The sequence below is a fragment of the Panthera onca genome, chromosome A3 (assembly GCF_046562875.1).
Source record: "Panthera onca isolate mPanOnc1 chromosome A3, mPanOnc1 haplotype 2, whole genome shotgun sequence".
Classification (NCBI taxonomy): domain Eukaryota; kingdom Metazoa; phylum Chordata; class Mammalia; order Carnivora; family Felidae; genus Panthera; species Panthera onca.
This window is the reverse complement of record NC_138341.1, coordinates 119,397,774-119,424,380: the sequence shown is the minus strand read 5'-3', so window position 1 is coordinate 119,424,380 and position 26,607 is coordinate 119,397,774. Positions and strand designations below refer to the sequence as shown.

Genomic DNA, 26,607 nt, shown 5'->3' with positions numbered 1-26,607 from the left:
GGCCAGGAGCTGCAGGAGCAGCTGTGAGACGCTTCAGTGATATGAAAGGGCCGGCACCGAGACCGGAAACAGTAAACTCCAAGGCTGGGTCCCAGTGAATGGTCCTCCTGAAGGAAAATGGAGGCTCAGGGAAGGAGGAAGCACAGTCATTAGAGGAAGCATCTGAGGTCACTTCATGAGGAAGCTGCCATTTGAGAAAGGATCTGAAGGATAAGGGGGATCTGCCGGGCAGAGGAAACAACCCAAGGAAAGGTATCAAAAGTATGAGAAATGGGCGTGGACAGACAGAAGGTATGTTCGGGAAGAGCACAGTTCAGCTCGGATGCGGGGCAGAGCAGGGTACGTGGGTCGTGGCAGAACATAAGTGAGGGCAAGTTCTGGAGGGCTCTGGGAAACAGTGAAGGGTCTGAGCAGAGAGCACTCTGCTCAGGGCTACATTCTGTGAAAGCGCATCTGGAAGCCGGTTAGCCAAAAAAGCCTAGGCTGGATGCTAACGCACCCCATTTCTGTCGGGTGAACCCTACCCAACCCCACTCCACTGAAACTGTTCCTGCTAAGGAAGTCAGTGACCTTTCAACCAAATCTACCTGCCTATCTTCAGTCCGCATTCTACGATTTCACTTCTTTGGAGCACGAGATAATGCGGGTCATTCCTTCTTTAAAAATAACAAGAGTTCCTCAAAAAGTTCAACATGGAATTATCATATGACCCCACAATTCCACTCCCAGGTTTATGTCCAAAAGAATTAAAAACAGGTACTCAAAACACACATTTTCATAGCAGCAACTATTCACAAAAGCCAAAAGGCCGAAATAATCAACTGATGAATGGATAAACAAACTGTGGTATATCCATCCAATGGAATATTATTCAGCCATCAAAAAAGAAGGAAGTGCTGGGGCGCCTGGGTGGCTCAGTCAGTTAAGGGTCCAACTTCAGCTCAGGTCATGATCTCACGGTTTGTAAGTTCAAGCCCCACACTGAGCTGTCAGCTGAGAGCCTGGAGCCTGCTTTGGATTCTTTGTCTCCCTCTCTCTCTGCCCCTCTCCCACTTATGCGCATGCGCTCTCTCTCCCCCCCGCCTCAAAAATAAATAAAAATTAAAAAAAAAAAGAAGAATGAAGTATGAATACAACAGAGATGAACCCAGAAAACATTTAGCATTCATTATGCTAAACTGAAAGAAGCCAGACACAAAAGGTCAATATCGTATGATCCCATTTATAGGAAATATCCCGCACAGAAAAATCCACTGAGACAGAACAGACTGGTGGTTGCCAGCGGGCAGGGAGGAATGAGAAGAAAGTGCTTGATGGGTATGGAGCGATGGACATATTCGGACATCAGACAGAGTCAGTGGGGCACACTATAAATGTAATAAATCCCACTGAACCGTTCGATTTAAAATGCTTAAATTTATGTAATGTGAATTCCACCTCAATACATTTATTTTCAAGTATCTTGGAACTTTCTCTTCTCCTAACTTTCCAGATCCTTTCAGGCTCAGTCCTCTCCTCTCCAACCTTTCCTTCATGCCTTCAGTGGTGGAAGACCCCTCCACTCTGGCTTCAGGCTCCGCCTCCCCACGTCCCATGAACACTCCTTACTCGCTTCCTCCACACCAAGTACCTGCACCTTCCATTCCCTCTGCCTGGTGCTTATCCCTTCACCTGGATAACCACTGGGCAGCCAGTGAGATCAGGTGCAAATACTCAGTCGTGAAGCCCTCCCCAGCGGGATAACTCCCTGTTCTCTGCTTCCAAGGCTCATCCCGTTACGGCAGCCCTATCACACCGTGACGTGCCAATCTGTGTCAGGGGCTGCCTCTACCCCCTGGCTGTCCGCCACGTGCCCGCAGCCCACACCTCGCCTAGGCCTGGATCTCCAAACCCTGGCACGATGGCTGGCATACAGCAGGTCCCCCGTCAACATTCGCTACAAGAAAGCATAACATCAAGGACTGAACAAGGGGGATGGTTACCAAGGAAAGAAGAGACAAATGACAAAAGCCCTGATCTGGGAAATGAGTGCAGATGGATACTGGACACAGGAGAGAATTAAAAATGGTGTGAAAATTAGGTCTGGACAACTGGGAGAAACCTTGGTGCCATCGCCCACAAAAAGGCAGCACAGAGAGAGAAAGCAGCTGTAGAGATATCACCGCCGAAGGCAAGGCTGTCTTCAAGCTGGAGAGAAAGTTCCGTGAGGGCTGCGACAGTCTTTATCCTAATTTTATTTTGCTCCCTCAGAGTCTAGCCTGGTGACTGGAGTGGAACAACTACCCGTTTCCATCAGTGGTCTCAGGACAGAGCTTGCCATGTTTGCTCTGCAAAGACGCTCTGAACCAGAGGTAAAGATGGAACCCAGTGTGAGGCCTCACAGGAATCAGGGATGCCGGAACAAGAAAGCAGCACATTAAGCTGAGGGAAAAGGTAAGAAAGACAGGACCCGAGACATGAGGCCCAGGCTGCAAGGTCACACGGCCACAGGCAGGCCTACACCCGGACGTGAGGGTGGAACGGGGACGGCAAATAACTGCTGACTCATGGGCTCGCTCTGGCCGATGGGAGCAGTAGCAAAAATGTGCTAAGTTTAGAGTCAAGAAAGCAGCAGGGGCCGAGGGCAGAGGGCCTTGTGAGGGGGGTCTGGATTTTATGCGAAGTTCTGCCCATTAGGGAAAACGCGTGATCTTCTCCAGTGCTCAGGCTTCACTATGAGAAAGTCAAAAACCCTTAAGGAAAGCCACACTAACCTGTATAAAGGCGGTAACATTTTCCCGAACGGCTGCGGCCGCCACGTCCTGCGCGCTGGTTGGCTGATGCCTGGGACACTGGGACCACCACCAAGCACTCAATGGCTGTCCTGGGATTGTAGGCTCGGAGTTTCACGAAGCCACAGTCGATCACATACACAATCCCGCTGATTGTAATGGAGGTTTCAGCCACATTGGTGGCTACAATCACCTGGGTCCCCACAGGAAGAAGAGGAAAAAAGAGCTGCTTAGATCTTTTCACTGTTAAGAAACTACTCAAAATCCTACAAGATTTACTGAAGATATTTCCAACAGTGTAGAATCTGTACGAGGCAGTTTAATAGACTGGAAAGGACAGGAGTTTTAGGGTCAGTGTGCCCTGGGCTTGAAATCTGCCTAAGGTGTGACTTTGGACAAGTTACTTGCCCTCCTGCACAGTCCCTCACCTATGTAATATCCACCCCTCCTGGGCTGTGGAGGGGATCAAGTGCGAACTATATACATAAAGTACTTACAGCCTGGTGCTCGGCCCATAATAAAGACTCAACGAATGTTAGTTTTTGCCTTTTGCATCACTGAAGGAAATGACCACCTTGTACATCCTTATTCATTTATTTGCTCACATTCGAACCATTTCTGAGAATCTGTCTGTGCTCTTGCAGGTACTGCTCAAGGTGCTAGGGATGTACGAGGAACAAGAAAGTCAGGGCCCCTGTTCTCCCAGAGTCTGCATCCTCGTGGGAGAGTCTGGGTGAAGAAGCCGTGAGCATGAACAAGCAGACAACCTCAGAGAGTGACAAATACTACGAAGAAAACGCAACAGAGTAATAACACAGCATTACTGGGTGCAGTGCTCATTATGTGTTAAATAATAATAACGTGGTACGCTACTGTGGATGGCCAAGGAAAGTCTCTCTAGAAGATTTTGGGCTGAGGCCTGAGTAACGAGAACCAGCCAACCTGCTGGAGATGCGGGCAGAAGAAACAGTTCGGAGCAGAAACAGCCAGGGAGGCTAGAATCCAGGGGAAGTACAAGAGGAGGCTGGAGGACAGCCGGGACCAGATCGCGTACAGTCTCTGGGCCACCAGGAGGGCTGGCATTTTATTCTAAGTGCACCAGGCACTGCCCCTGGAAGATGTGAAGCAGCAAGGAGCATGCATAACAGCACTCAGAACCTTTCAAAGGCACTTCTCCATCTATCGTTTTGTAAAAATACACACTTAGTAGTTTATACTAGAGACCCACCTACCCAAACTTCTTGTTATTTATGCTTCGCAGCTGAGAAAACTGGGCCTTGAGGTTGAGAAACCCATCCAGGCTCCGAGTAGCTCAGGCACAGAGTCCAGGTCTCCTGACTGGTTGGCCACAGTCCCCGGGCTCGCAGGCTTGAGGTGCTCCACCCCAACGACCAGGAGGCTGGGCAACTTCTCCCAAGTGGTCAGAATCGGGAGTGGATCCTCAGACCAGCCCTCACCCACCGTGTTCTCTACCATCCGCTTGCTGATAAACAGCTACAACAAGCCAGCTTCAGGCCAGGTCTGGGCCTTCCTCGTCCTCTGGGAAGGAAAGCTGAGCCAGGCCCAGGGGACAACGAGCGGGACACAGGCTGGCCGCCTACTCGTTCCTTCCAACTCATGTTTCTCACCACACCCTTCCCCACCCCAATTTCCAGGCTAAATATTTTTAAAACCACACTTTGAATTAACTGATCTAAACTTGGCTCCATAGGCTAACTGCTGATGCCTAAAACAAACGGTTTAGAAACCATTTGTAGTAACTCATCTACACGATTCACTAAGACACTCACGTCAGGCAAGCCAGTATCGTGCCATAGGGAACAATATTAAGCAGACAGAAAAGAGGCAGAGAGGAGTCACTTGTTCTGATCATTGCTGTCACAGTGATCCTTCTGTGGGGCAGCTTTAGAGATTTCTGAACGCCGTATTCATTGTGATTTATTGTGTGCGTTTAGATCTACTGCACAGAAACCTGGACCTAAAAGTCTTACCAAGTTTCACTTCCATTAAAAAACAAGCAAACAAACAAACAAAAAACCTTCCCAGCCATCACAGATGGCTGCCAAGGCCCTGGTCAGCGGGTTAGTCTTACCTTTCTGACGCTGCGTGACACCCTTTCAAACACTTTCATTTGCTCAAAGGAAGGCAGTCCTGCGTACATGGGCAGGACCCGGAGGTGTCTCTTCATCCCAGTTCGCCCTAGCGCCCGAGCCTGCTCGATTAGCATAGACACGACCGTTTCCACCTCTTCCTAAAAACATCGAACCAGGAACCAAAGAACCCGAGATCAGTTTGAAGCACGTCATTTTTGAAAGAAAATGTTAATTCAGGACCGGAATTTTAACTGTGGTAGGATTCACGATTCCCAGGGCGAGCACACTCTGCTCTGGGGCGGTTTTGAATCAAATGCTACTGAACAGTGGTGCCTATGGGGTGAAAATTTGCAACTGTCAGGTTCATTACTGACATCTATACTATCTGCAGTGAATACAAGAGCTCCCAATCAACAAAAACAATGACTATTTTACTCGGCTTTCAAGTACTGTGGTAAACAAAGCACGTCCTACATGTGGACAAGCTGTGACACATAAAATCACTACAAGCTTTCCCCAGAAAGGACTACCGTACTGTGGAAAGTGTTCGACAGTGGAAAAGACTACGGCTGGAGGGTGGTTCTGAACAGTGCTCCAACCCTGAGTGAGCAGTGGGGCTTGTTCAGGTGATTTTCCAGGGATGTGCCCGCTCACCACCCCAGGAGGGGTGGTGTCGCCGGGAAAAAGGCATACAGCAGCCAACGCACATGCACAAAGGGTCCCTAACACAGCATTTCACCACGGTTAGCACAACAGCCCGCTGACTGCCTCGTTTACTTTGGAACCAACTAATAAATTTAAAATACACTGAACCCTCTGCAGATAGAACAGGCGGGAGCTAATGATTCCCTGACAATCCAGTCGGTAGATGAATGACATCAATCCAAACAATTTTATATGCAATTAATTAATCACAAGATACAATAAAATCTGAAATGAATAGTTAAGTAAAGGAACACGCCCCTGTGTTAATTTTGGTGTTGCCTTAACATGTCTGTTTATCAGAGAAAATTCCAGTGGAATTACCTGGCCAGTAAGAAATGCTAGTATGTCTCCATCTCCCTCTGTCTGGTGAATTTTCATCACAGTCTCTACAGTTGATTTGATATAATCTGGAACAGGACTGAAAAGACGTAGGAGATAAATTCATCACTAGGACACGCTCATCAATTATAGATTAATTAGCCTAATAATCCAGCAGCAAAACCTCATGAAAGTTAGTTTGGGCCTGCCTGGCAGGTGAACAGTATGTGAATAAATAAAATAGTCATTCACTTTTTTCCTTTTTTTTTTTTAAGGCAGCATTCAAAAGTAATCCATAGGGGCGCCTGGGTGGCTCGTCAGGTAAAGCGTCCAACTCTCATTATTTCAGCTCAGGTCATGATCTCACGGTTCCTAAAATCCAGCCCTGTGTCGGCTCTGTGCTGACAGTGTGGTGCCTGCTTGGGATTCTCCCTCCCTCCCTCTCTCTCTCCATACACACACACACACACACACACACACACACACACACACACACACACACACACGCATGCTCTCACTCTCTCAAAATAAACATTAAAAAAAAAGTAACCCATAATTACATGGATACCATGATTCTTAGCTTTACCTGCAAAGAAATAAAAACTCATGCAAATAAATGTGCTATCTTTAGCATGCACAGATGGCTGGTCAGTGAAAACTGAGGGCTATGGTTCCAGTGCTAAATTCCACACTCTTTCTATCTTCCCTCCTGATCACTGGCAGCAAGTCTGAGTGGGGTACTCGAAGCTAATGGATGCGCTGTCCAGCGAGAACAACTCAGAAGTCAGACTCCCAGCTCTGGCCTTATCAACCACTGCGCCAGGCTCCTGGTGTTCGTCTGTGCGGTGACTAGGTGTAGGAATTAGGATGCACCCTTCCTATCCAAGGGGGCTCCTCCCAACCATGTCAACCAGGCCTTCTTGCAAAGATGAAGAGAGCAAAGAAACAAATGATTCAAATCATTACTGCTGCTCTCGCAGACAGGCAGCCTGGGAAACCCCCGTTCTGAAGACCACCAGGCCTCCTCCCTGTAATCTCATTACCCCTTGGCTCTTTCCCACTGAGACCGTGACCACAGATGCCCAGGAATCTGCCCACCGGTGTCAAGAGTTCAAACGCATTGAGCAGCGACACCGACAGGGCTCCAGAACATCCTGCCAGTGACAGGAGACACGAAACATGCCCCTCTCCCCAGCCTGGCATACTGCCCTTGGGGCTGGGAGCGGATGCAATTGCTTCTCGTTCCACAACACAGGCCAGGTCTGCTGACGACCATCATTAAAAAGGCAAGGGTCATCAAACCTTTGTAGATAAAAGATGTCCACTGGAAATGTTCGCCCTTCTACTGTAAGGATCACGCACGTATCCCTCGTTGGGTCACTGGTCTCATTTTGATTAAAGAAATCCCGGAATTTCTATTAAAACAACAAAACAAAAAACAAAACAAAACAAAACAAAACTTAATTTCTCTAAAAAAAAAAATGATTCACAGTAACTCACAGAAAGAAAGAAAATAATATAAAACTGGAAGAGCAGGGGCTGGGTAGAAGAGACTGGATATATATTACATGGCCTATGGGTTATAAAATAACTACTAAAAATTGTGTTTTTATTACTGCAATTTTGAGGAATGACATTTCAATGACGGACTGACTCTACTAAGGTTTGATAAAAAATAATGAAGATTTCAAAACTATTCACTAATGGATCTGGGTCAACATGTAGCTGTGATATTACTTATCTTATTTTCATCCTCTGTATTTTATTTAACAGAAAACTGGGTCAAAAGGTGTGATGCAAATTAAACACAGATTAAGTCGGGCCGATCTGGAAAGCACATATGTGATCACACAGGTTATCAATTAATAGAGGAAACTTACACCTCCATGAACACCAGGTATGGTCCTGGCACCATGGTTACGGATACCTATTTACGATAACCTTCTCAGACTTTAAGCAGGGACGGTGTCTCCTCGTCTTTCCATGCCCTGTGGGAGCGGGCACAACACTGCGTATGGGGGAGGTCACGCGCTACACACCTGAGCCCTCCCACAGCACCCAGCGGACAGAAGTAGCTCCTGGCAGTTTCTCCGGGAAAGGCGGCTATGTCCTCCTTGGGGGCACTTGACCCACCAGACTGGCAGTCTATAGGGAGGCCTGGCCCGAGAGCTCTGGCCAAAGATGCAGCAGGGAGGCACCACTGAAGATCCCCTCTCGGAGAACATGACCCAAGATACACAGAGAAGCTGGCAGGGGAGCGAGTGCCAGACAGGAAGTGGCTGTGCCGACGGCAGAGGAACACGGAAACCCTGCTGGGTGGAGTGTGTCATCTGATTCCTGCCGGTGATATCCCAGTCCCCCCGAGGCCTGGCTGGGCATCCCTTTCTATTATCCTGGGAGGTCTGCCTACGTGATCACAAGTCCTGCCTCCTTTACTTCCCCGCCTATCTTTGCCAACCATGCCGCGGCCCGCTCCTGGTGCCCGGGAGCCGGGGGCGCACGGAGGACGGCATCGAGTACTGAGTGAGTGCACGTGGAGGAATACTTCTTCTACAGTCGACCGGATTGAACTACAGAAAATGGGATGCTATACGCTGACCTCAAAGTTGTGTCTGAGAAGAGTCGGCACAGACATACAAGTGCCTCATGCCAGCAAAGGACCATGTTTTGCTATGAAGAACCACAGGGCACCATTCTTCACTTCCCTTTTGGATAAATTCCCTTCAAGGGACTTCAGCCCTCCTGTGTCCGATGATGTGCATGTAGCACAGGCAGGCTGCAAGCGACGCCCAAACAACCGAGCAGGGACGGCTCCTCCACACTAGAAAGACTGAATACTCCAGGGGACGGGCGCACAGAGAACCAGTCACAACACAAAGCGAGGCAGAGTGACTACGTGACCAGAACAAAGCTGCCAGTGACTGGGAGAGAACGAAAGGTCAACGCTGAGTGGCTTTCAGGGAAGGCTTCAGAGAGGCAGCAGCACCCCTGGCTGAGCCTGAACGGATGAGGAAGACGATCACTGGCTGGGAAGGAGATCAGACACCGCCCCCCCCCCCCCGCCCCCAGGATGAGAGCAGAGTGCAGACTAAGACATAAAGGGGCCCCCGACAGAGGAGAGGGCCCAAGGTCTAGGGCAGGCCAGCCCTGTTCGGAACTAGTCCTCTTGTCTACAAAAGAGACAAACTGCTATCTCCCCTGCAAGGCCGCCACACAGGCCACATAAAGCGTACGTGACTGTAGTCGTGACTTGTACGTGTACGTGACTATAGTCCACAGGTCTGGCCTAAAGTATGTATCATCAGTAAGCGATCGTGTTACCGCTCTGAAAGGGCCAAACGTCATGCCGCACGGGCACTTCACCTGACGCACAAGGCGAGAGCGGTGAGGACAGGCGTGACGTCGTCAGACCTGCCTTCTGGATGCCTGGCTCCGGTGGCCATTGTGAAGGCGGGCAGGGGCAGGAAGAGGTTGGAGGCCGGCCGACTAACTCAGGAAGCTATCGGAAGAGCTCAGAGGAGAGAATGAGGCGTACGCTGGGCAGGGGCCGGGTGAAAGCGAAGCATATGCCAGAGGTAAGACTGACGGGGCCCGGCAGCCGGGGAGTGGAGAGGACGGAATTACTTCTTGGTCAGGGATAACACTCCCTGAAGCAATGCAAGTCTTGAGACCGAACAACTACGATGAGTGAGTACCACAGAGAAGGCAACAGTCACGGGGCTGTGAGTTCAGGTGGCCGGTGACCAGCCAGCTGCGAACAACTCAGCGGGAGCACAGGAACACGGTCGAGACGGCCACAAGCACAAAGTGTCGGCTGAACCAGAGGCCGCGGAGGCGGGCAGCCCTGAGGAGGAACGGCAGCCAGCAAAGGAGTCTGAGGGGAAGCCGCAGGGAGGCAGGAGAGAGGGGAGACGGCGGGGATCCAGAAGTAGCAGACTGAGAAGGAAGATTTTAAGAAGGGCTTGGTGGGGGCGCCTGGGTGGCTCAGTGGGTCAAGCGGCTGACTCCTGACTTCGGCTCGGGTCAAGTCTCACGGTTTGGGAGTTCAAGCCCCGCGTCGGGCTCTGAGCTGATGGCTCTACGCGGACAGTGAGGTGCCTGTTTGGGATTCTCTCTCTCCCACTCTCTCGGCCCCTCCCCTGCTCGTGCTCTCTCTCAAAATAAATCAATAAACATTAGAAAAAAAAAAGGCGGGGGGGGGCCTGGTGAAGAGAACCGAATGTTACCGAAAAGCCAAGCAGAACAAGGAGGATGGCTACACCTCATTCCGAACATGTGGTGCCGAAGAGAACGGACAGGGACTTGCTCTTTCAGGAAATGAAACTCAGTGTTACTGAGGAGGCACAAGATTTTTAGCCTCAGGATAATTACCTTTCATCTTCATCTGGAAACATAAAACACATACTACATAGAGTTACAGGCTAGAGACCAAATAAATACAGCGTGAGGCCGAATGAAGGAGCGGCGGGAGCGAAGTGAGGAAGGAGTTCAACGCACCAGGAAAAGGAGCGTGTGAGTCAGGTCTCAAAGAGGTGGGCTCGGACCAACACAGACACACGGCCCGGAACATCAAATGACAAAAAGAGGACGGTCTCTGGAACAGAGTGTAAATGATGAGGACATCTGCTGGGCTGTTTTCCCAGCTCATCACATTCCCCTCCCCGACAGCTGCCCAGACCTGACCCCCAGAAGTGGGCTCCCAGCGGCCATGTCTACACCACACGCCCACAGCCCTTGGTCAATGCAGATTGGTCCCGAGGGGGTACCTGACCCCAGCTGACCCTCAGTTCCTTCTCTAGGAATCTGGAAAGACAAATCAGTCTTCTGCAAGCAGCTGGACCAGTGACAAAAAACCTCGGCATTGTCAGCAACCAGATGTCCTGCCGTGTGGATGGAAGCACATAAAAGAAAAACAATAGCCTGTGATACAATGGTCAATTAATACTTCCTAATTATACCTGGTCATGTTCTAGAATTGCTCGCACAATTAAGCTTCCATTAACAAAGCAGCTAACCGAATCAAGGCCACGATCCGATGGGCCCAATCGTACTCCGCCTGCCTCTGCCCCCACCAGGCCGCGGTCACCGGTGTCTTCGCTGCCAGGCTAGGTGTCCCCAGGCCCTGAAACCAGAGCAGATGGCATCTACCCCTCCAGACAGGGGGGCCTGGAATTAGTCCGTCGCCCACAGAGCCAGGAGCTGAGAAGCCAGGGGAGAGGGTCTGGCACACCTGGGCCTCCAGGGCAAACGCTGCTGTAGCCACATCCTGCCACCTCGACCCTCACTCTCCCCACTCCCTCACTCCAGTACACTGATTTCTCTCACCCTCTTCCTCTCACGTAGGGACTCCCACCCCACGCCCCACGCGCACCCACTCCCACCCTCCGACGCCCTCAGTCACATAGGACTGACTCCTGCCCGTGAGATCCCTGCTCACGCACACACAGGCTCCTCCCCCTCGCAGAGGAGAAGCTGAGCAAGGGTGGGTGAAGGAGCAAAGGCCCAGCATGCCTTGCATCATAAAGCACCCCCAGGCCGTGCCAAGCTTCCTACACTCCACTCTCCCACTTAAAAAACCTACTTCCAGAAAGTCCACCTATATCAACTACTATAGGCAGAATGGAAAGAAGCCGTTTTTTTTAAGTCTCTGGGCCACACCAAAAGACAAGGAAAGGATACTGGAAGCAATAAATTTCCACAACAATTCTAAGAAAACACTGGGACGTCATCATTTTCAAACACAATAAAAACTGTTGGCAATCATTTTTAAAAGAGAAGGGGAGACGAAGGTAAGAGGTCAAACAGAAGCAGATGCTCTGTGCAACGTGGGCACGGAGGCAATGACGGGAGGTGAGGTGGGGCAGAGCCCTCTAACCGGTGTGCCGGCAGGTGCCATACGCTATGGGGTGAGAAGTAATTCAAGAGGGCAACAAAGAGCTTTGACCCAAAAGTTATCAAGAGCCAACTAAAGACAAGAGACGGCCTTGAGAAGGTCCAAGAAATCAGCCAGGCTACACACGCAGACACCCCTCTTAGACACACTGAGTTTTTTCTCTCTCCAAGTTTCTCTGAATCCCTGAAGCCACAGGGAGGCCAGGAGCCAGGGGCCAGGCCCTTTTCACATCTCAGCTGGATGAAAGAACTGGCCTGCTGACTGGTATCTCTCTCCACATCTACTCCGGCCTCTTCTACAGGGCACCCAGGGTGATCTTTCTAGAACTTAAAGTTGATCAAGGCACTGCCCCTCCTCACACTATCCCAGGGCTCCCAATCAGGTATGGGGTGGATCCTTCCTCCTCTGCTTGGCCTATAAGACCTTCCATCATCTGACCCCTCCCAACCTCTCCATTTTAATTCCCAGGGCTTCCCATTCTGTCAAAATTCTCTAAACCTATAAGCATCTACTCTGTGCCAGACACTGTTTCAGGTGAAAGGGATAAAATACTAAGACATTCCAAGTCCCAATCTTCGCGGAACTTTTATTTTACTGACGGGAGACACACAATAAACAAACACTTGGCTATGCACACAATGCTGGGTACTAACAAATGCTAAACAGAAGAACTGAGCAGAGTACGATAATGGAGAGCAGCAAGGCGCGGTTTCAGTCAGGGGAGTGAGAAAAGGCCTCTCAGAGAGACTAATACACGGTCAAACCCGGGATGAAGTGAGGGAGTCACGAGAACGTGTGGGAGCACGGTCTAGAGAGAGGGTCCCGCCAGAGTAAAAGCATACTTGGGTTTTTCTGAGGAACAGCAAGATGAGGCCGGGTGTGAGGTGCATAGGAGAGACTGTGGACGGAGAGGAAGTCAAAGAGGTGACAAGAGAAGGGACTGGGGGCAGATCGTACCCCACAGGCCCTGGAGGCAAGGGAAGACTCCCACCTCCACTTGCCTCACAGCCCCTTGGACACATGGCATCATGCCCCCGTGGTTCTATGCTTGCTTAGAATGCCCTTCCCCACCCCTGCCATTCTGGCAGACTTCTGCGCATCTTTTGAACCCAAATGGGATGTCTGACTTCTGTGAAAGCTTCTGGACGTCCTCCAGCCAGCTAGACTTAAGCAGCCCTCGCTTTAGCCGTCTCAGCACCTTGACATACTGATCTGTAAACATCTATTTATGTGTCAGCTTCCCAAGAAGTTCAGGGAGGGTATCGATCACCCGTAGCCAGCACTGTGCTTAGCACAGTATATTAGTATATGTTTATACTTACTTTATTAGTATATATTTATATTTATATTTATTTATATATTTACATACAGGAAGTGATCAAAATTATCTAAGTTGAACTGCTGTTAGAACTAAAATATTACTTGGTAAGAGAGAAAAATAACGTAAGCTGAGCTATCAAAGTAATAACATGGAAATTATTACACATACAGGGAAAACTTCAACTGCACATGCAAAAAAAATCTAAACATAAATGCCACAGTCATAAATAAATCCAAGAAATATAACCTCATACCGAGAAAAGTAACAAAGAAACTGCCTGCGTGGGGAGAAACACAGTATGTAGAGAAACAAGACAAGTAGGTAATTATGAACTCACTTGATTACAGGCTAATTTCCACCCACAAGCTAAAAAGGAGTATCCTCTGATCAAACGGAATCTAGGACATCGGATGGCCCCACAGGGAAGGTAGGCCATTCCGCCAGAGATCAGCTCTCGTTACAGGTAACTTCCCATGGACACGTCCAACAATCCCAGTGCTTATAGGGGACAGCGGGGGGTGGGGGAAATGCTTGTACCTCTGCATCCAGAGTGGCTGAAGCCACAATCAATCGAAGATCCCCTCGCTTTCTCTGAATCTAAAAAAGAAGGCATTAAGAAACAATGATACAGTGCAATATCTAGTCCCTGAAATTTACTTCAGAATAATTCAGTGCGTCTATTTTTGGGGGGCCTGGGGAGAGCTTACAGTTATAAGTTGGTATTAGAGTGACAGGTAAAAAGGTGGCTCAATATACTATGCTAACTGTGTAAGTAGTAAAATTTTCCAAAATAAAAAGCTAAAAAAAATGTCTATAGAAAGCATAAAGGAGCTTTAAGAACTGAATTTGAATTTACCAAAGGTAAAACCATTTTTTCCTGATACTTGGGTCTCTGGATAGCCAGACAGTATACACAGTTAAAGCATAAAAAAATTCATTAAAAGCAAACAAACAATAAACATTAACACCAAGACAGAAATATGGACAAAAGATCTTAAGGTATTCAGAGAAAGAAATGGTCAACAGGCAGAGAAGCAACGATCATATAAACTGTAGCAAAACTATACAGTAACAATGACATTTCTTTCATCTACCACACTGGCAAAAATCTATTTAAGGCTAATTACTCAGGAATGGCAAAGATGCAGTGACATGAGCCTCTTGTTATACTGTTCCCAAGAGGATACAAGCAGGTGGGATAATCCCTCATAAATATCAGAAGTATAAATCTCTGGCCGAAGAATAAAATAACAAAAATAACAGGAACAATGGCAACTAACAGAACTAACGTAAACTAAGTCACGCGCTATTCCAGGGTCCCTGCGTACAGCCGTGTGGCCTATGTGCTGCACAAAGATGCCTGGCTGAGGCGGCTAGGGGCATCTGAAGTCCAGACCACCCTCCCCTCACCTAACTGTGGACAGACTCTTAGTGTGGGCATCTTTTTCTAATTTGCACAAAGGTGGGACCTCACAGTCTATTTGTGACTCTGTGCCGGGTACCGTCCTACGAATTGTACACGATCTTACTTGAGCCTCACAATAAATTATGATACAGAGCAGCTCTGTCCCAGAGAGCTCTCTCCAGTGACAGAGAGGTTCCGTCCAGTGCAGTAGCCCCTGGCCACGCATGCTTATAGAGCTCTTGAAATTTAGTCGATGTGACAGAGGAACTGCGTTTAAATTTTTAATTCTATTTTCACTAATTGAAATCCGACTAGCCACAGGTGGCTAGCGGCCACATGGGAAAGTGTACTAGCACAGATGTAGACGTCTACTATCCCCATTTGAGAGATACGTAAACCCAGCAGAGTCAGAATTTGAACCCAGGCGGTCTGACCCGGAGTCCATGCTTTTAATCACCCTGTTCTACCACCTACCTCTCTCTAGACTCCTGCGATTAGGACTGCGTCCAAAGAAAACAATCGGAAAGTACGGGGAAGGGAGGCGAGGTAAAACTGAAACAAGACTGGCAATGAGTTGTAATAGGTGAATCCGGACGATGGCCACAGAGGGGTCATTAAGCCCCTCTCTTTACTCCGTGGTATACCTGAAACCTTCTACAGTAAAAAGTTAAAAAAAGAAAAGAAACAAATGCAACAGATTTCATTACAAAGGTGCTCACTGAAGTATTATTGAAAATACTTCAGGGGCGCCTGGGTGGCTCAGTCGGTTAAGCATCCGACTTCGGCTCAGGTCACGATCTCGCGGTCCGTGAGTTCGAGCCCCGCGTCAGGCTCTGGGCTGATGGCTCGGAGCCTGGAGCCTGCTTCTGATTCTGTGTCTCCCTCTCTCTCTGCCCCTCCCCCGTTCATGCTCTGTCTCTCTCTGTCCCAAAAATAAATAAACGTTAAAAAAAAAAAATTAAAAAAAAAAAAATACTTCAAATCTGGAAGCCATTCAAATGCCTAACAGTAAGGCAAGAGAGAGACATGTGATTATATAGCCGTTATTAAAAATAATGTCTTTGGGGACTATTTAATGACACAGAGAAGTGATCTTGATGTAATATTAAGACAGATGTGTGAGATACAAGTTAGCACATACCATCCAATGCCTCTTATGCCAACACAGATTCAGGTACACACAGATACACACAAGAATAGAAAGAACCGTATCAACATTCTACCAGTAATTTTCTCTGAGTGAGCAGAAGTATGGATCATTTGAATGTCTTTCCTTCATATTTTACTGGATTTCCCAAATTGCTACAATTACTTTCCTAACCAAGCAATAAAACAAAACAGAAACAGAAAAACAAAAGTCTGGCGGCGAAATCACACCTTTTTCAGCAAGCCAATGGCAATGTCTGTGTACAAGGTCCTCTCGTGGGCTTCATCCAGCATGATGGCACTAAGGATCAAAGGGAAGACCTCAGTGAGCATCAAACAAACCACCTGCATGATCCCACCCAGACCATCAAAGGGACTTCTGGGTATCTAGTCCCCATGCAATCACCTTGTATCGAAAGGAGAGCTAAGTAACTCGTCTTTGTCAAGGAGACGACTATTCAGCTAACAAGAATGGTGACACTGACATATCTTGGTGAAGAACGGTGCATATTTTTTTGCTATCTTTAAAGAGTTTTATAACCCACATTGGATTCTCATAGGACCTAATACCTGACTTTTAAATCACAATATAACACATAACCCCACAAAGCACATAGAATTAAGAGCAAGGCCCCACTACCCGAAGACTGTTAGGCTGCAGATAACAGCACAGAGACATGCGAGCACAGATGGGTCACATGTATACACGGGTGTCAAATGCGACATCCTTCCCCAACATACCCCAGAGCCTGTGTAGGACAACGTTGGTACGTTAATGAGTAATGGACAAAGACACACAGAGTGTAAGTAATTATTTGGACTCTGCATATAATATCCAACAAACATCGCCCATTTCTGTGCTGGCATCCACAGTCACCATCAAGCCGGGGATATAACAGAGGCCAAGATAAGTATGACGAGTCAACAGATTATTCAAATAATGACAGGACTTTTAAAGTGCCCATTTTTTATTGTCAGTAAACTCTGAGAAAGCGTCAAAGGTCAAAACAGCCCAGGTAAGGAGGGAAAGCTTTGGGCCAACTGAAGGCAGTTGCAAATCCCAGCTACTGACACAACTGCTTCTCAATCTACTTGTGTGCCTTTCAAACTTCAGGGAAGTTATCATAGGAAAAACACATTTACCTATATTTTGTTAACAACGGATCAACCATCATTTCCCTGACCAACATTCCATCAGTCAGAAACTAAAAAACAGAGACACAAAGTTTTAGAAATAATTCATTTACGCTGTACGTTCATGATTTTTTTTCAAAGCTCAAGTGTAACCAAATGCATACAGCCTCTTTGCCAGTATGCGTACAAGGTAATTCCCACAGAGGACTGAGGAAATGCCCCGACATTTCTGTTATCAAGCCATGGAACTGTTCGCAAACAAGACTTCAATCACGGGGTCCGCGGCTGGGGCCTGCAAATCTTCCAGCAGAATCCCACCCGCATTTACTATCTGACATCGGCTCAACCCTGCTTCCTCCGGGCCTGCACTCCTGGTACTGTGGATGAATGGCCGTGAAGACAAACCCTGTCTGCGCAAAGAAAGGCCATGAATCTGAGGCCATCGTTCTTAAGATGTTCCAGGGGCCCCTGGGTGGCTCAGTCGGTTGAGCGTCCGACTTCGGCTCAGGTCATGATCTCACGGTTCCTGAGTTTGAGCCCCACGTCGGGCTCTGTGCGGACAGCTCGGAGCCCGGAGCCTGCTTCGGATTCTGTGTCTCCCTCTCTCTGTCCCTCCCAGCTTGCACTCTGTCTCTCCCTCTCTCAAAAATAAACAAACATTAAAAAAATTTTTTTAAAAAATGTTCCAACTCAGACTTGCAGCTCTGAGGTTGCTAACTTGGGCTTCGCCTGCTATCATCTTAGGGAGGCTGGATAGGGCGGTGGTTAAGAAAGGCTGTGGTGTCCGTGGGCTGGGAGCCCGGATCCTCTTCCCGCCTCTCACGAGCTGTGTGAACCTTGGGCAAGTTACCTACCCTCTCTGAGCCTGACTCCTCATTTGTAAAACGGAGATGATAAAGGCATGTACCTCGGAGGGTTACTGTGGTATAATTAAGAGAGACAGGACACGTAAAGTGTTCAGCATGGGACCTGGCACACAGTGTTCAAGAATATCAGCTATTATTATTTAGGATTAATGAATGTTTATAAAATGCTTCAAAAACATGCAGTAGTAACTACGTTATTAATGTCGTCTAAAAGAACTCAGTACTTTAACCAGGCTAACCATCTCCCTCGCATGCTGCAGCTTAGTGTTTCTACTTTTTGTTTCGTGTTTAAGAACAGGATGAGCTTCCATCCTGAGCCTGGTACCAGCTGCCACAAATACGCAGAGCAGTGAGGAGGAGGACCCACCACCGACGACAGGCACCAGGTAGGAGCAGAGCACCTTAAAAATGATGGCCAAATGGAATACGGAAGCTTCTCGTGAAAGACTCAGAAACGACCGTTTTAACAATTTGCTAAATTACCTACTTTCAATATATTTGATGGTACAGAAGAATGTTCCCTTGACCTAGCAAAATCTCAAAGGTAACAAAATACAGAAATGTAGAAAATAAGATCCCTATTTTTATAAATCACCACCTTGTTTGGTTCCTCTGATTCTTTTCAACTTTCCTCTGCTGCAAATTGAGAGGTCATGGAGATTCTCAGAACCAATTTCCATTTCATCAGGGCATTTTCACTATTCTGCAGTACTGTCTGATGAGAACGACTCCAGCACTGCCCTGAGGAGCAGACGCCCCGGTGACTGTATACTGATGGTGACTGATTACCACGGATACTGATCGTTTCAACAGTAGCAACTAGTCAAAGAACACACAAGTAAAATCTGTCATCCTGTAAAAATGGCAAAGTTCTAACTTTGGGAATTCCATGCTTATCAACTGATACTGCCTTGTCCCTGTTGTTAAGTCTTTCGCAGGCAAGTTTCTTTGTTTTGACAGCTGTGTGAATTGGTGGAAAAACAATAAAACACACGGAAGAAAGGACAGCCTCGAGTCCTGGTTCCATCACCAACGGGCACAGACCTCCGACAAGCCATTCAACCTCCCGGGCCCTCAACCTCTTCATCTGTCGAACCAAGGGCTTAACCTTCCTTCCAAGGTCCCTTCTGGGCTATGATTCAAGGACTCTCTGGGAGAGCGCCGCACCTCCCGCGGACTCATCTCCCTGAGGGCAGGGTGATTTCATACACTTTCTGCCATGGCATCAAAGTCCCCGTCAGCAGTGAGGCTGCACGTTTGTAATTTCCCCCCAATAATCTTCTTGGTTCACAGCACGAAAAGCAGTGTGAGCACTTCACCTTAATTCTCGTGGCCAGTGGGTCGGTGCAGTCATCAAAGCGGATGCAGTAGCCCACCTCGTGGCCCAGCAGCGCGCCCCTTTCCTCAGCTACTCTCCCTGCAACCTTTGGGAAGAAAGATCATGCTGAAAACAGAGACGCAGAAATTACTGCACAGAGCACATCCTGTGGAAAATCTAAAGGTCCCTTATTTTTTGAATAGTATGTGAACACCATGGAGAATGAGAAGAAAAGGGGCAGGTCATTAGAGAGCAAGCATGTGATTTATTCTACACCCAACTTGAGGCAGCTTATAATTAACTACCGTGTAACAATAAGCCGCACAATGGAATCACATAAAGATGTTACGGACCAAAGAAATGGCAGATAAAATTCAAAAGATCAAAGCCAATGAGAGAATCTTAAAACATGGATGTGCCAAAATGATTTCAGTTGAGCCACAAATTCGGCTCGGCATTTCCTGGCGGCCAAAGCAAAAAGTTGAAGAAGTGACAAGATTACACCCTAGTAAAGCTTTCTTTAGCACATGGACTAAGGACAAATTTTCACATCTTCACGCCTCGAAATAAAGTACCTTCCACTGGACCATGAAGGCAGGAGAACAGGAATGATCCCATTCAACACTGGGCCAAGTTCATTTTCCCTTTGGAGGCAAAGCAATGACGTTTCCAGAGGCAGATAACCTAAAACAATTTGCAACAGTGCCCCAGCTACCAAAAAAGCAGTAAAAGGGGAAACAAAAAAGAAGAACGTAGGTTAAAAGATGAAAAAAAGGAACAGGGTGGATAAGCAGGTGAGAAGGTTAATGAAGGATCCAAGTTACCTTAATAAAGAGTAGAAAACAAGATACATAACAATATATTAGAAAGACCACAATCTATAGATTTCTTCTTCACTTACCAACATATGACAAATGAGAGGTGAACACAGGAAAGAGAAGACAAAACCCAACGGCAAGAACTCCCACCACCCCTCGAAGGCAAAGGCTGTCAACTTATTAATGGAGAATATTTGAAATAATAGATAAATATCAAAGTGGGAGAGCAATAAAAAGAAAATAAAGAGTTTAATGTTCACCGTATAAACTACCTAACTGAAAAGAACCACAGGCAAACGGTAGTAAAGAGGCTTCCCGGGGACCTGGCACACCGCCCCCCACGCGAGGCAGGCAGCCGGGCGCCCGCTCCCACAGGTGAGGCGACCTCTCCACGGAGTCTACGAGTCCTGGGTCGGGGACGTGGGCCGGCACAGGAGCTGTCTGCAGGCAGGGCTTCCTGCCAGTGCCGCTGGGCTGCGGCGGCCCCAGGGGCAGGAGCCTGGAGCCTCCCTGCACTCAGCCCTCGGGCCAAGCCTTATTACTTCATGATTCGGAAGCATCTGCTATCCAAGATATTTTATTTTCAAACTTTTTATTTTAGTCTTTCATGTACGATCACATCACTGGACATTGAAAAGGCTTTCTGACAGGTTTTTACCTCTTACTATTTAAGTTTCACTCCCAATGACTGCATCAACCAGACTGGGTAAATACTATATTTTTGACACAGGCAAACAAACACAGGGAAAAGGAAACAAAAAGGAGAACCCAGTCACCGAGCACTAACCACCGGCCCGTGCTGTGCTCCAAGTTTGCAAAAACTGTATCTCGCTAAATACGCGCACGGCCCACGAGGTGGGCAAGGTACCCTTGTTTTCCCAGAGGAAGAAACTGAAGTAAGACAGGGTTAGGGCTTGTCCTGAATCACAGGTCAAGGCAGGGCCTGGTCTTGAAGGCGAACCCGGACCCTAGCAGTCCAACGGATATCCTCATTAGGCAGACCGCCTCTCACGGAGATCGAGCAAAGGCTTGCGCGATCTGTTCTCAGGCTCGGAGATGGTTTTCAGAGTTTAGTCTGCACACAAAGTACTTTTTGAGATGTAGCATTCCCAACTTCACAGCTCTATTAATACTACCCCGTTGATTTCTACACTCTTTGCCCTTTCAAGAGAAGGCATGGGGCTTCGTGGAAATTACCCATAGCTACAAATTTGGAGCAAAACGCGGAGTGATTAAGAGCTGGGAGTCCGAACTACATACAGGAAAAATTGCTCTAATTCCTAAGTAACTGAGTCATCTTTCAGTGACATAGAAGGTTACTAAGTCTAGTGGTTTCCCAACTGTTATCTCTGTTTTTACTTACACAGGCTCAGAAAAAATGTTTATCAATAATTTCTGCCTTGAAGACAATTAGAAAATGGACTTTAGGGAAAAAAAAGATGACACAATAATTAAAACTCAGTACAGAGCACAAGTAACTCAAGGCAACAGGATTAGCTTCTTGTCCAGGTAAAGATGACAAAATAGAGGCATTCCTCTGAAGAGCTCATTTAAAACAATAAAAGAAAGAAAACATATTATCAGCCACAACCTGTATCTCCGATGAAAGGAGGAAAGAGCCACAAGGCTAGACAACAAACTGGGAAGCACAGCTGCCAGATGCCCTGAGGCCTGACTCTAGAAAGGCTCCAAGGTCAACCATGGCCGACTACGGGGGTTCTTAATGTGACACCACGGCCCTAACGGTCAGGACGGACAATCCTTATTTTAGGAAGACAAGAAACAGCAGCGTGTTTGGGTCCAGAAGACCCAGGACATGTCTCAGTGGAAATCCATTTTGATAGCAAACAATCACAAGGGGGAGAGGACTGAAGGAGAGGCATGCAGTCAGGCAGCAAGTATCGAATCCTAAGTCAGAGAGCCCAAAGAATTTTGTCATGAGCCTTGACAGACCTCTGCAATCACTACGGCCTGCGCCTCGAGCTCCGCAGCCCCACCTTGGCCCAGCAAAGGAGGAGAAGAGATGTGGGGGGAGGCCGTGCGTTATCAGGCCCAACGGAGCCTCAACATTCTGCGGCCGTCGGTGGCCCATTGCAAGGATGAGCACTTATCATCAAAGTACTAACGCCAGCCCGCCGCAGCGAAGCCGACCAGGAAGGAAAGAAAGGCAGGAACACAAGCAAAAAAGCAATTAAAAAGAAATTTTAAAAGTCTTTTCCATGGTTCAATCCTAGGTTCCGGCACACACGAAAAAGGGACTTTCCCAAGAAACAAGCAGGATTAAGGTCTTAAATGGGCAATCACAAGTCAGTCTGTGGAGGTCCCCAAATCTCACAGCTTCCATAGGACAGACCCCTGAGAGGCTGTTCTCAGATTTGAGAACAATTCCCCAAATGTATACAGTGCTACAAACAACCACTTACAAAATTAAAGAAACTTTTCCTCAGTGGCAATAATAAAAAGCAAATGTGAATCGACTGTTCCAGGGAAACACGAAAATGTTGCTCTACTCCCTCTGTAAAAAAAAGAATAGGAAATCACTGTCGTGTGAAGAGGCGATCCATGGCAAGGCAGTCAACAACTGCCGGCCAAAAGGATTTACGGAAATGTGTCAGGCAGTTAATAATAACACTGTGTTATTTTTCTGGATTTAAAAAAAAAAATTTGTAATATTATCACCTTTAAAATTTGTAATGTATTGTAGTATCTCCTCCCATTTTAGACATTTATTTTGAGGGAGAAAGAGAGAGAGAGAGAGACAGGGTGTGTGCACATGCAGGGGAGGGGAGAGAGAGAATCCCAATGCAGGGCTCAAACTCATGAACAATGAGATCACCACCTGAGCTGAAATCAAGAGTCAGACAACTGGGCTACCCAGGCGCCCCTCACTTCTCTTTTAAAGCAAAACAAATAACAAAACAAAACAAAATGAAAAAAACCTTCGAAGAAGTGATTATGAGACCCAAGTAGAGATATAAAGGAACCCAAACAGAATACATTTGACTAAAAACAATCACAAACATTGCAGACAGCCTTGGAGAAATCTTACAAAAGAAACCGCAAAAGAGCAGATGATTCCAGAGATGGTGATAAACACTAAAAGTGAACAAAGGATATCTAATATCACTGAACTGATGCCCTTACACAAAAGAAAACATACATGGAACAGAAGTTTGCCAACATCTAACAGAAGAAAACCTGAGATTTGAACCTGAAGGCGGAAAGTTCTTCCATATTTAAGAAAAAATGAGACAGAACAATCAGCATCGAGATGTATCCTGGCACAAAAACAAGCTTACAAGCAGGGAAAGTGAGCCAGGAGGGCAGCGGAGAGAACCCACTGGAACTCAGGCATCTACACAGTGATCCTCCAGGCCAAGGGCAGTGCACAGTGTCTGCACAGTTCCTAGGGAAAGAGAGTGTGAACCAAGAATTTCGTAACAAAGACCACAATCAAACGTTCTCAGGCACAGAAAATTCAGCCAATGAAGAAGTAAGGCAAAATGAACCATTCAAGGTTAGCAAAACCATGGAAGAGAACTGGCGATGAACACTGGCTCTATTTAAACTAGAATTAAAGTTCATCAGCTGTGGGAGTGATTGGTGATTACAGGAAAAGAACATGTATTTATAACCCTTGAAATTAAAAACCCTAGCGCTGCATCTATAACAAACGGAGGGAGAAAATATACAGAGAGTAAGTGTGCATTTGTTCGTCTGTCACAGGAAACTACCGAACGTGGTTTCAAAAACAAGTAACATCGTCAAGCTCTTTGGAACCTTCTTTCTTAGTTTTTTTTTTTTTTTTTAAATTTTTTTTTTCAACGTTTTTTATTTATTTTTGGGACAGAGAGAGACAGAGCATGAACGGGGGAGGGGCAGAGAGAGAGGGAGACACAGAATCGGAAACAGGCTCCAGGCTCCGAGCCATCAGCCCAGAGCCTGACGCGGGGCTCGAACTCACAGACCGCGAGATCGTGACCTGGCTGAAGTCGGACGCTTAACCGACTGCGCCACCCAGGCGCCCCTTTAGTTTTTAAGCTCTCATACATTTTCCTGTGGCGAACACCCATCTCTCCCGCGTTCAGCACCGACTCCTGCTTCACTCCAGTTTCCCCTTTTGTTAAATCCAACAAAGGCAAATGCACAGCCGGGACCCCATGTTTGCAGAACTACTCCCATCCATCCAACCGATTCATCTTTATGTGAACATAAAAGCAGAGCTGGGAATGATGCTCACAAATGTTCAAAAGGTTTTCACTGGGCGATGAGATTTTCGTTTTTTCATTATTTTTTGTTTGTTGTGATTTCCTCTGTACTTTATTACTACTTTAAAAATTCATCAAGCTCATATAAGCACCAACTTTGCAAAAATAAGCAGGTCACAGCTCTTTTTAAACTGAAGAATTAAAATACTTAAGGAGCCACTTCGTATTCACTTGGAGCTCTCAGGAAACAAGAAAACAAAATAAGCCACTGAAAACAGAAGATGCAGATGGGGTTTTTGCAACACGGGAAAAGAGACTCACTGTGACAGCTGCCACTCTTCGGGGCTGGGTCACTCCCACGACTCTTCCTTCGGCCGTCCAGCCAGCTTCTGCAAGGTACTGCAGAAAAAAGCACACCTAAGTTTGCACGCGACACCACTTCTCCAGAACCCACTTCCCCCAAGGTAACTTCGTCCTGTGTCAAAATCGCTGACAAAGTTAGTAACAGAGGGTTCTTATCCCAGCAGACATTTTGGAAATTATTTCGCAAATGAGGGACCTGAGGCTTGGAAATGTTAGGTAATTTGCCTGCGTTCACATCAGAGCTAATAATCAGAAGAACCAAGGCACGTGGTCAACATTCTGACGCTCCGGTCTTACTAATTTCCAGGTGCCAGTGCTGCCTGGAGGAATAAACAGCTATCTGTGGGTCACACAGAACGCTGCTGAATCCACAGAACAAAGAATTTTAAAGTACACGCTGAGCCAACTCAATGTAAATATCAACCATACAAAACATCTTAGTCAGATTAAATAAAAATAACTGGGTTTTGTCCGTGTACGTACGCCATTACATCAGTACACAAAAAATTTGATTATGTGTATTTATCTGATTTATTTACATATTTATTTGCTTTATGTATTCATTTGTTATATATTTATTTTATCGTTTACATTTTTAAAACCTAAAGTGGATAGCAGTGGTTATCAGTTATATATTTTTATAACATCGACATTGTTTCACCAGGAGTACATATTCTAAGTAGGAAAAAAAGAACAAAAATGCCACTACATAAAAACGTACCTGCTCACTCGTTCAAAAGAAATAAGGGAAGGAACTAGAGAGAATGCCGGTCTACGAAGGATGGGCAGGAAAAAGGGAGAAATAGAAACAGGGCAGCAGGGGAGGAAGAGGGAGTGACAATGTTCTGAGTAGATGATTTTGTGGAGCTCTGACTCTTAGAGCCAGTCATGTTTCATGTGCTCTTCAAGTACCCAAAAAATAAACAAACTGACCGAGATGTAAGTGAAGAGAAATCAGAAGGAAATACAAACACTAACACATGGCCCTTTTTGTAGTACAAATGAATGACGTGATCACAACGAAGCCAGTGGAAAAGACCTGACCTAAGTAACTGGAGAACAATGTCTGGACTGGATGCTGTAAAGCCAAAGACAAAGAGAATTGTGATCCAGTTACTAAATGTTAGTAAATAAGCAAATGGGCATATGGGTTAGCAATTCTAAAAGTGCTTTATGTTTATACTAGAATCTAACACATAAGTTAACATACTGTAAACAATGAGGTCTGAGTTTCTCCCTGTTGGAGAAAAGTTACAAATCAAGAAAGGCTAAAATGAGCCCTGTGGTGTGGGACTGGAATCAGAAGTATCGGCATAAGTTCGAGGTTTTTAATACGTATACAGATTGACATAGATATACAGATGCTCTTATATGTGGGGATTGGTAGTCACATAAAGATTTCCTAAATCTACCCGCTGAAGACTCATAGCAATGTCACCTCAGTAGCAATGGGCACCCTAGCACCCAAATCTTGATTTCTAAACACCATTCTCCAATAAAGGAACCAGGGCTCCTTGCAGAGTGTTGGATTCCAGGTCTAGGGCAGGGAAAACCTTAGACAAGCCTGGAACATCCTATGGTACTAGAAGGTAAGGAAAGGTTCAAAAAAAAGGACGGAGGCTTTTAGAAAGAACACAGGGCCTAAGTAAAGGAGCTCCTGATGATCAAACGAACAAACTAAAAAGGATAGCACTGGATTTTAACCCACAGAACAAAATATAGATCCATGAATCCACATTGATGTACATAAATAATTGAATAAATAAATAAATGAGCGAGAAAAGACAGTTCTTCCTTACAGAAGATTCCATTTAATGAAGGAAAAAAAAGAGAAAAAAGTATTAAGCAAACACCTGAGTAACTGCTGCAGACAAGATCCACTGAGGGAGGGGCACCTGGATGGCCCAGTCAGTTAAACGTCTGATTTCAGTTCAGGTCACGCATGGTCCTGCAGTTCGTGAGTTCGAGCCCTGCATCGGGCTCCTCGCACTGACAGTGTGGAGCTGGCTTGGGATTCTCTCTCTCTCTCCCTCTCTCTCTGCCCCTCTCCTGCTTGTGCGCGCTCTCTCTCTCTCTCTCTGTCTCTCAAAATAAATAAATTAATTAAAAGAAAAAAACAAAAGATCCACTGAGGGATGCTAACGTTAGGAGGCAAATCCTGAAGGGAAGGGGAGTATCTGCAGTCTAAAAATATCTCCCCCCAGGATATTTACCAACTACAAAGGGAAAGACAGTAACTTTATAGGCA

The 26,607-nt window shown here is 46.7% G+C and overlaps 1 protein-coding gene across 2 annotated transcripts in view; it reads right to left on the bottom strand.

Moving 5' to 3' along the window:
* Positions 1–26,607, bottom strand: part of DHX35 (DEAH-box helicase 35) — a 65,223-nt gene that overhangs the window by 24,081 nt on the left and 14,535 nt on the right. The window contains exons 4-12 of one of the 2 annotated variants that reach the window (XM_060617592.3): positions 24,318–24,395; positions 18,972–19,076; positions 16,796–16,857; positions 15,884–15,953; positions 13,639–13,698; positions 7,190–7,302; positions 5,891–5,987; positions 4,864–5,022; positions 2,754–2,964 (exon numbers count right to left, since the gene is read on the bottom strand). In XM_060617592.3, coding sequence (XP_060473575.1) covers positions 2,754–2,964; positions 4,864–5,022; positions 5,891–5,987; positions 7,190–7,302; positions 13,639–13,698; positions 15,884–15,953; positions 16,796–16,857; positions 18,972–19,076; positions 24,318–24,395 — 955 coding nt within the window. The remainder of the gene's footprint in view (positions 1–2,753; positions 2,965–4,863; positions 5,023–5,890; positions 5,988–7,189; positions 7,303–13,638; positions 13,699–15,883; positions 15,954–16,795; positions 16,858–18,971; positions 19,077–24,317; positions 24,396–26,607) is intronic. The other variant, XM_078444074.2, reaches the window with a different exon arrangement.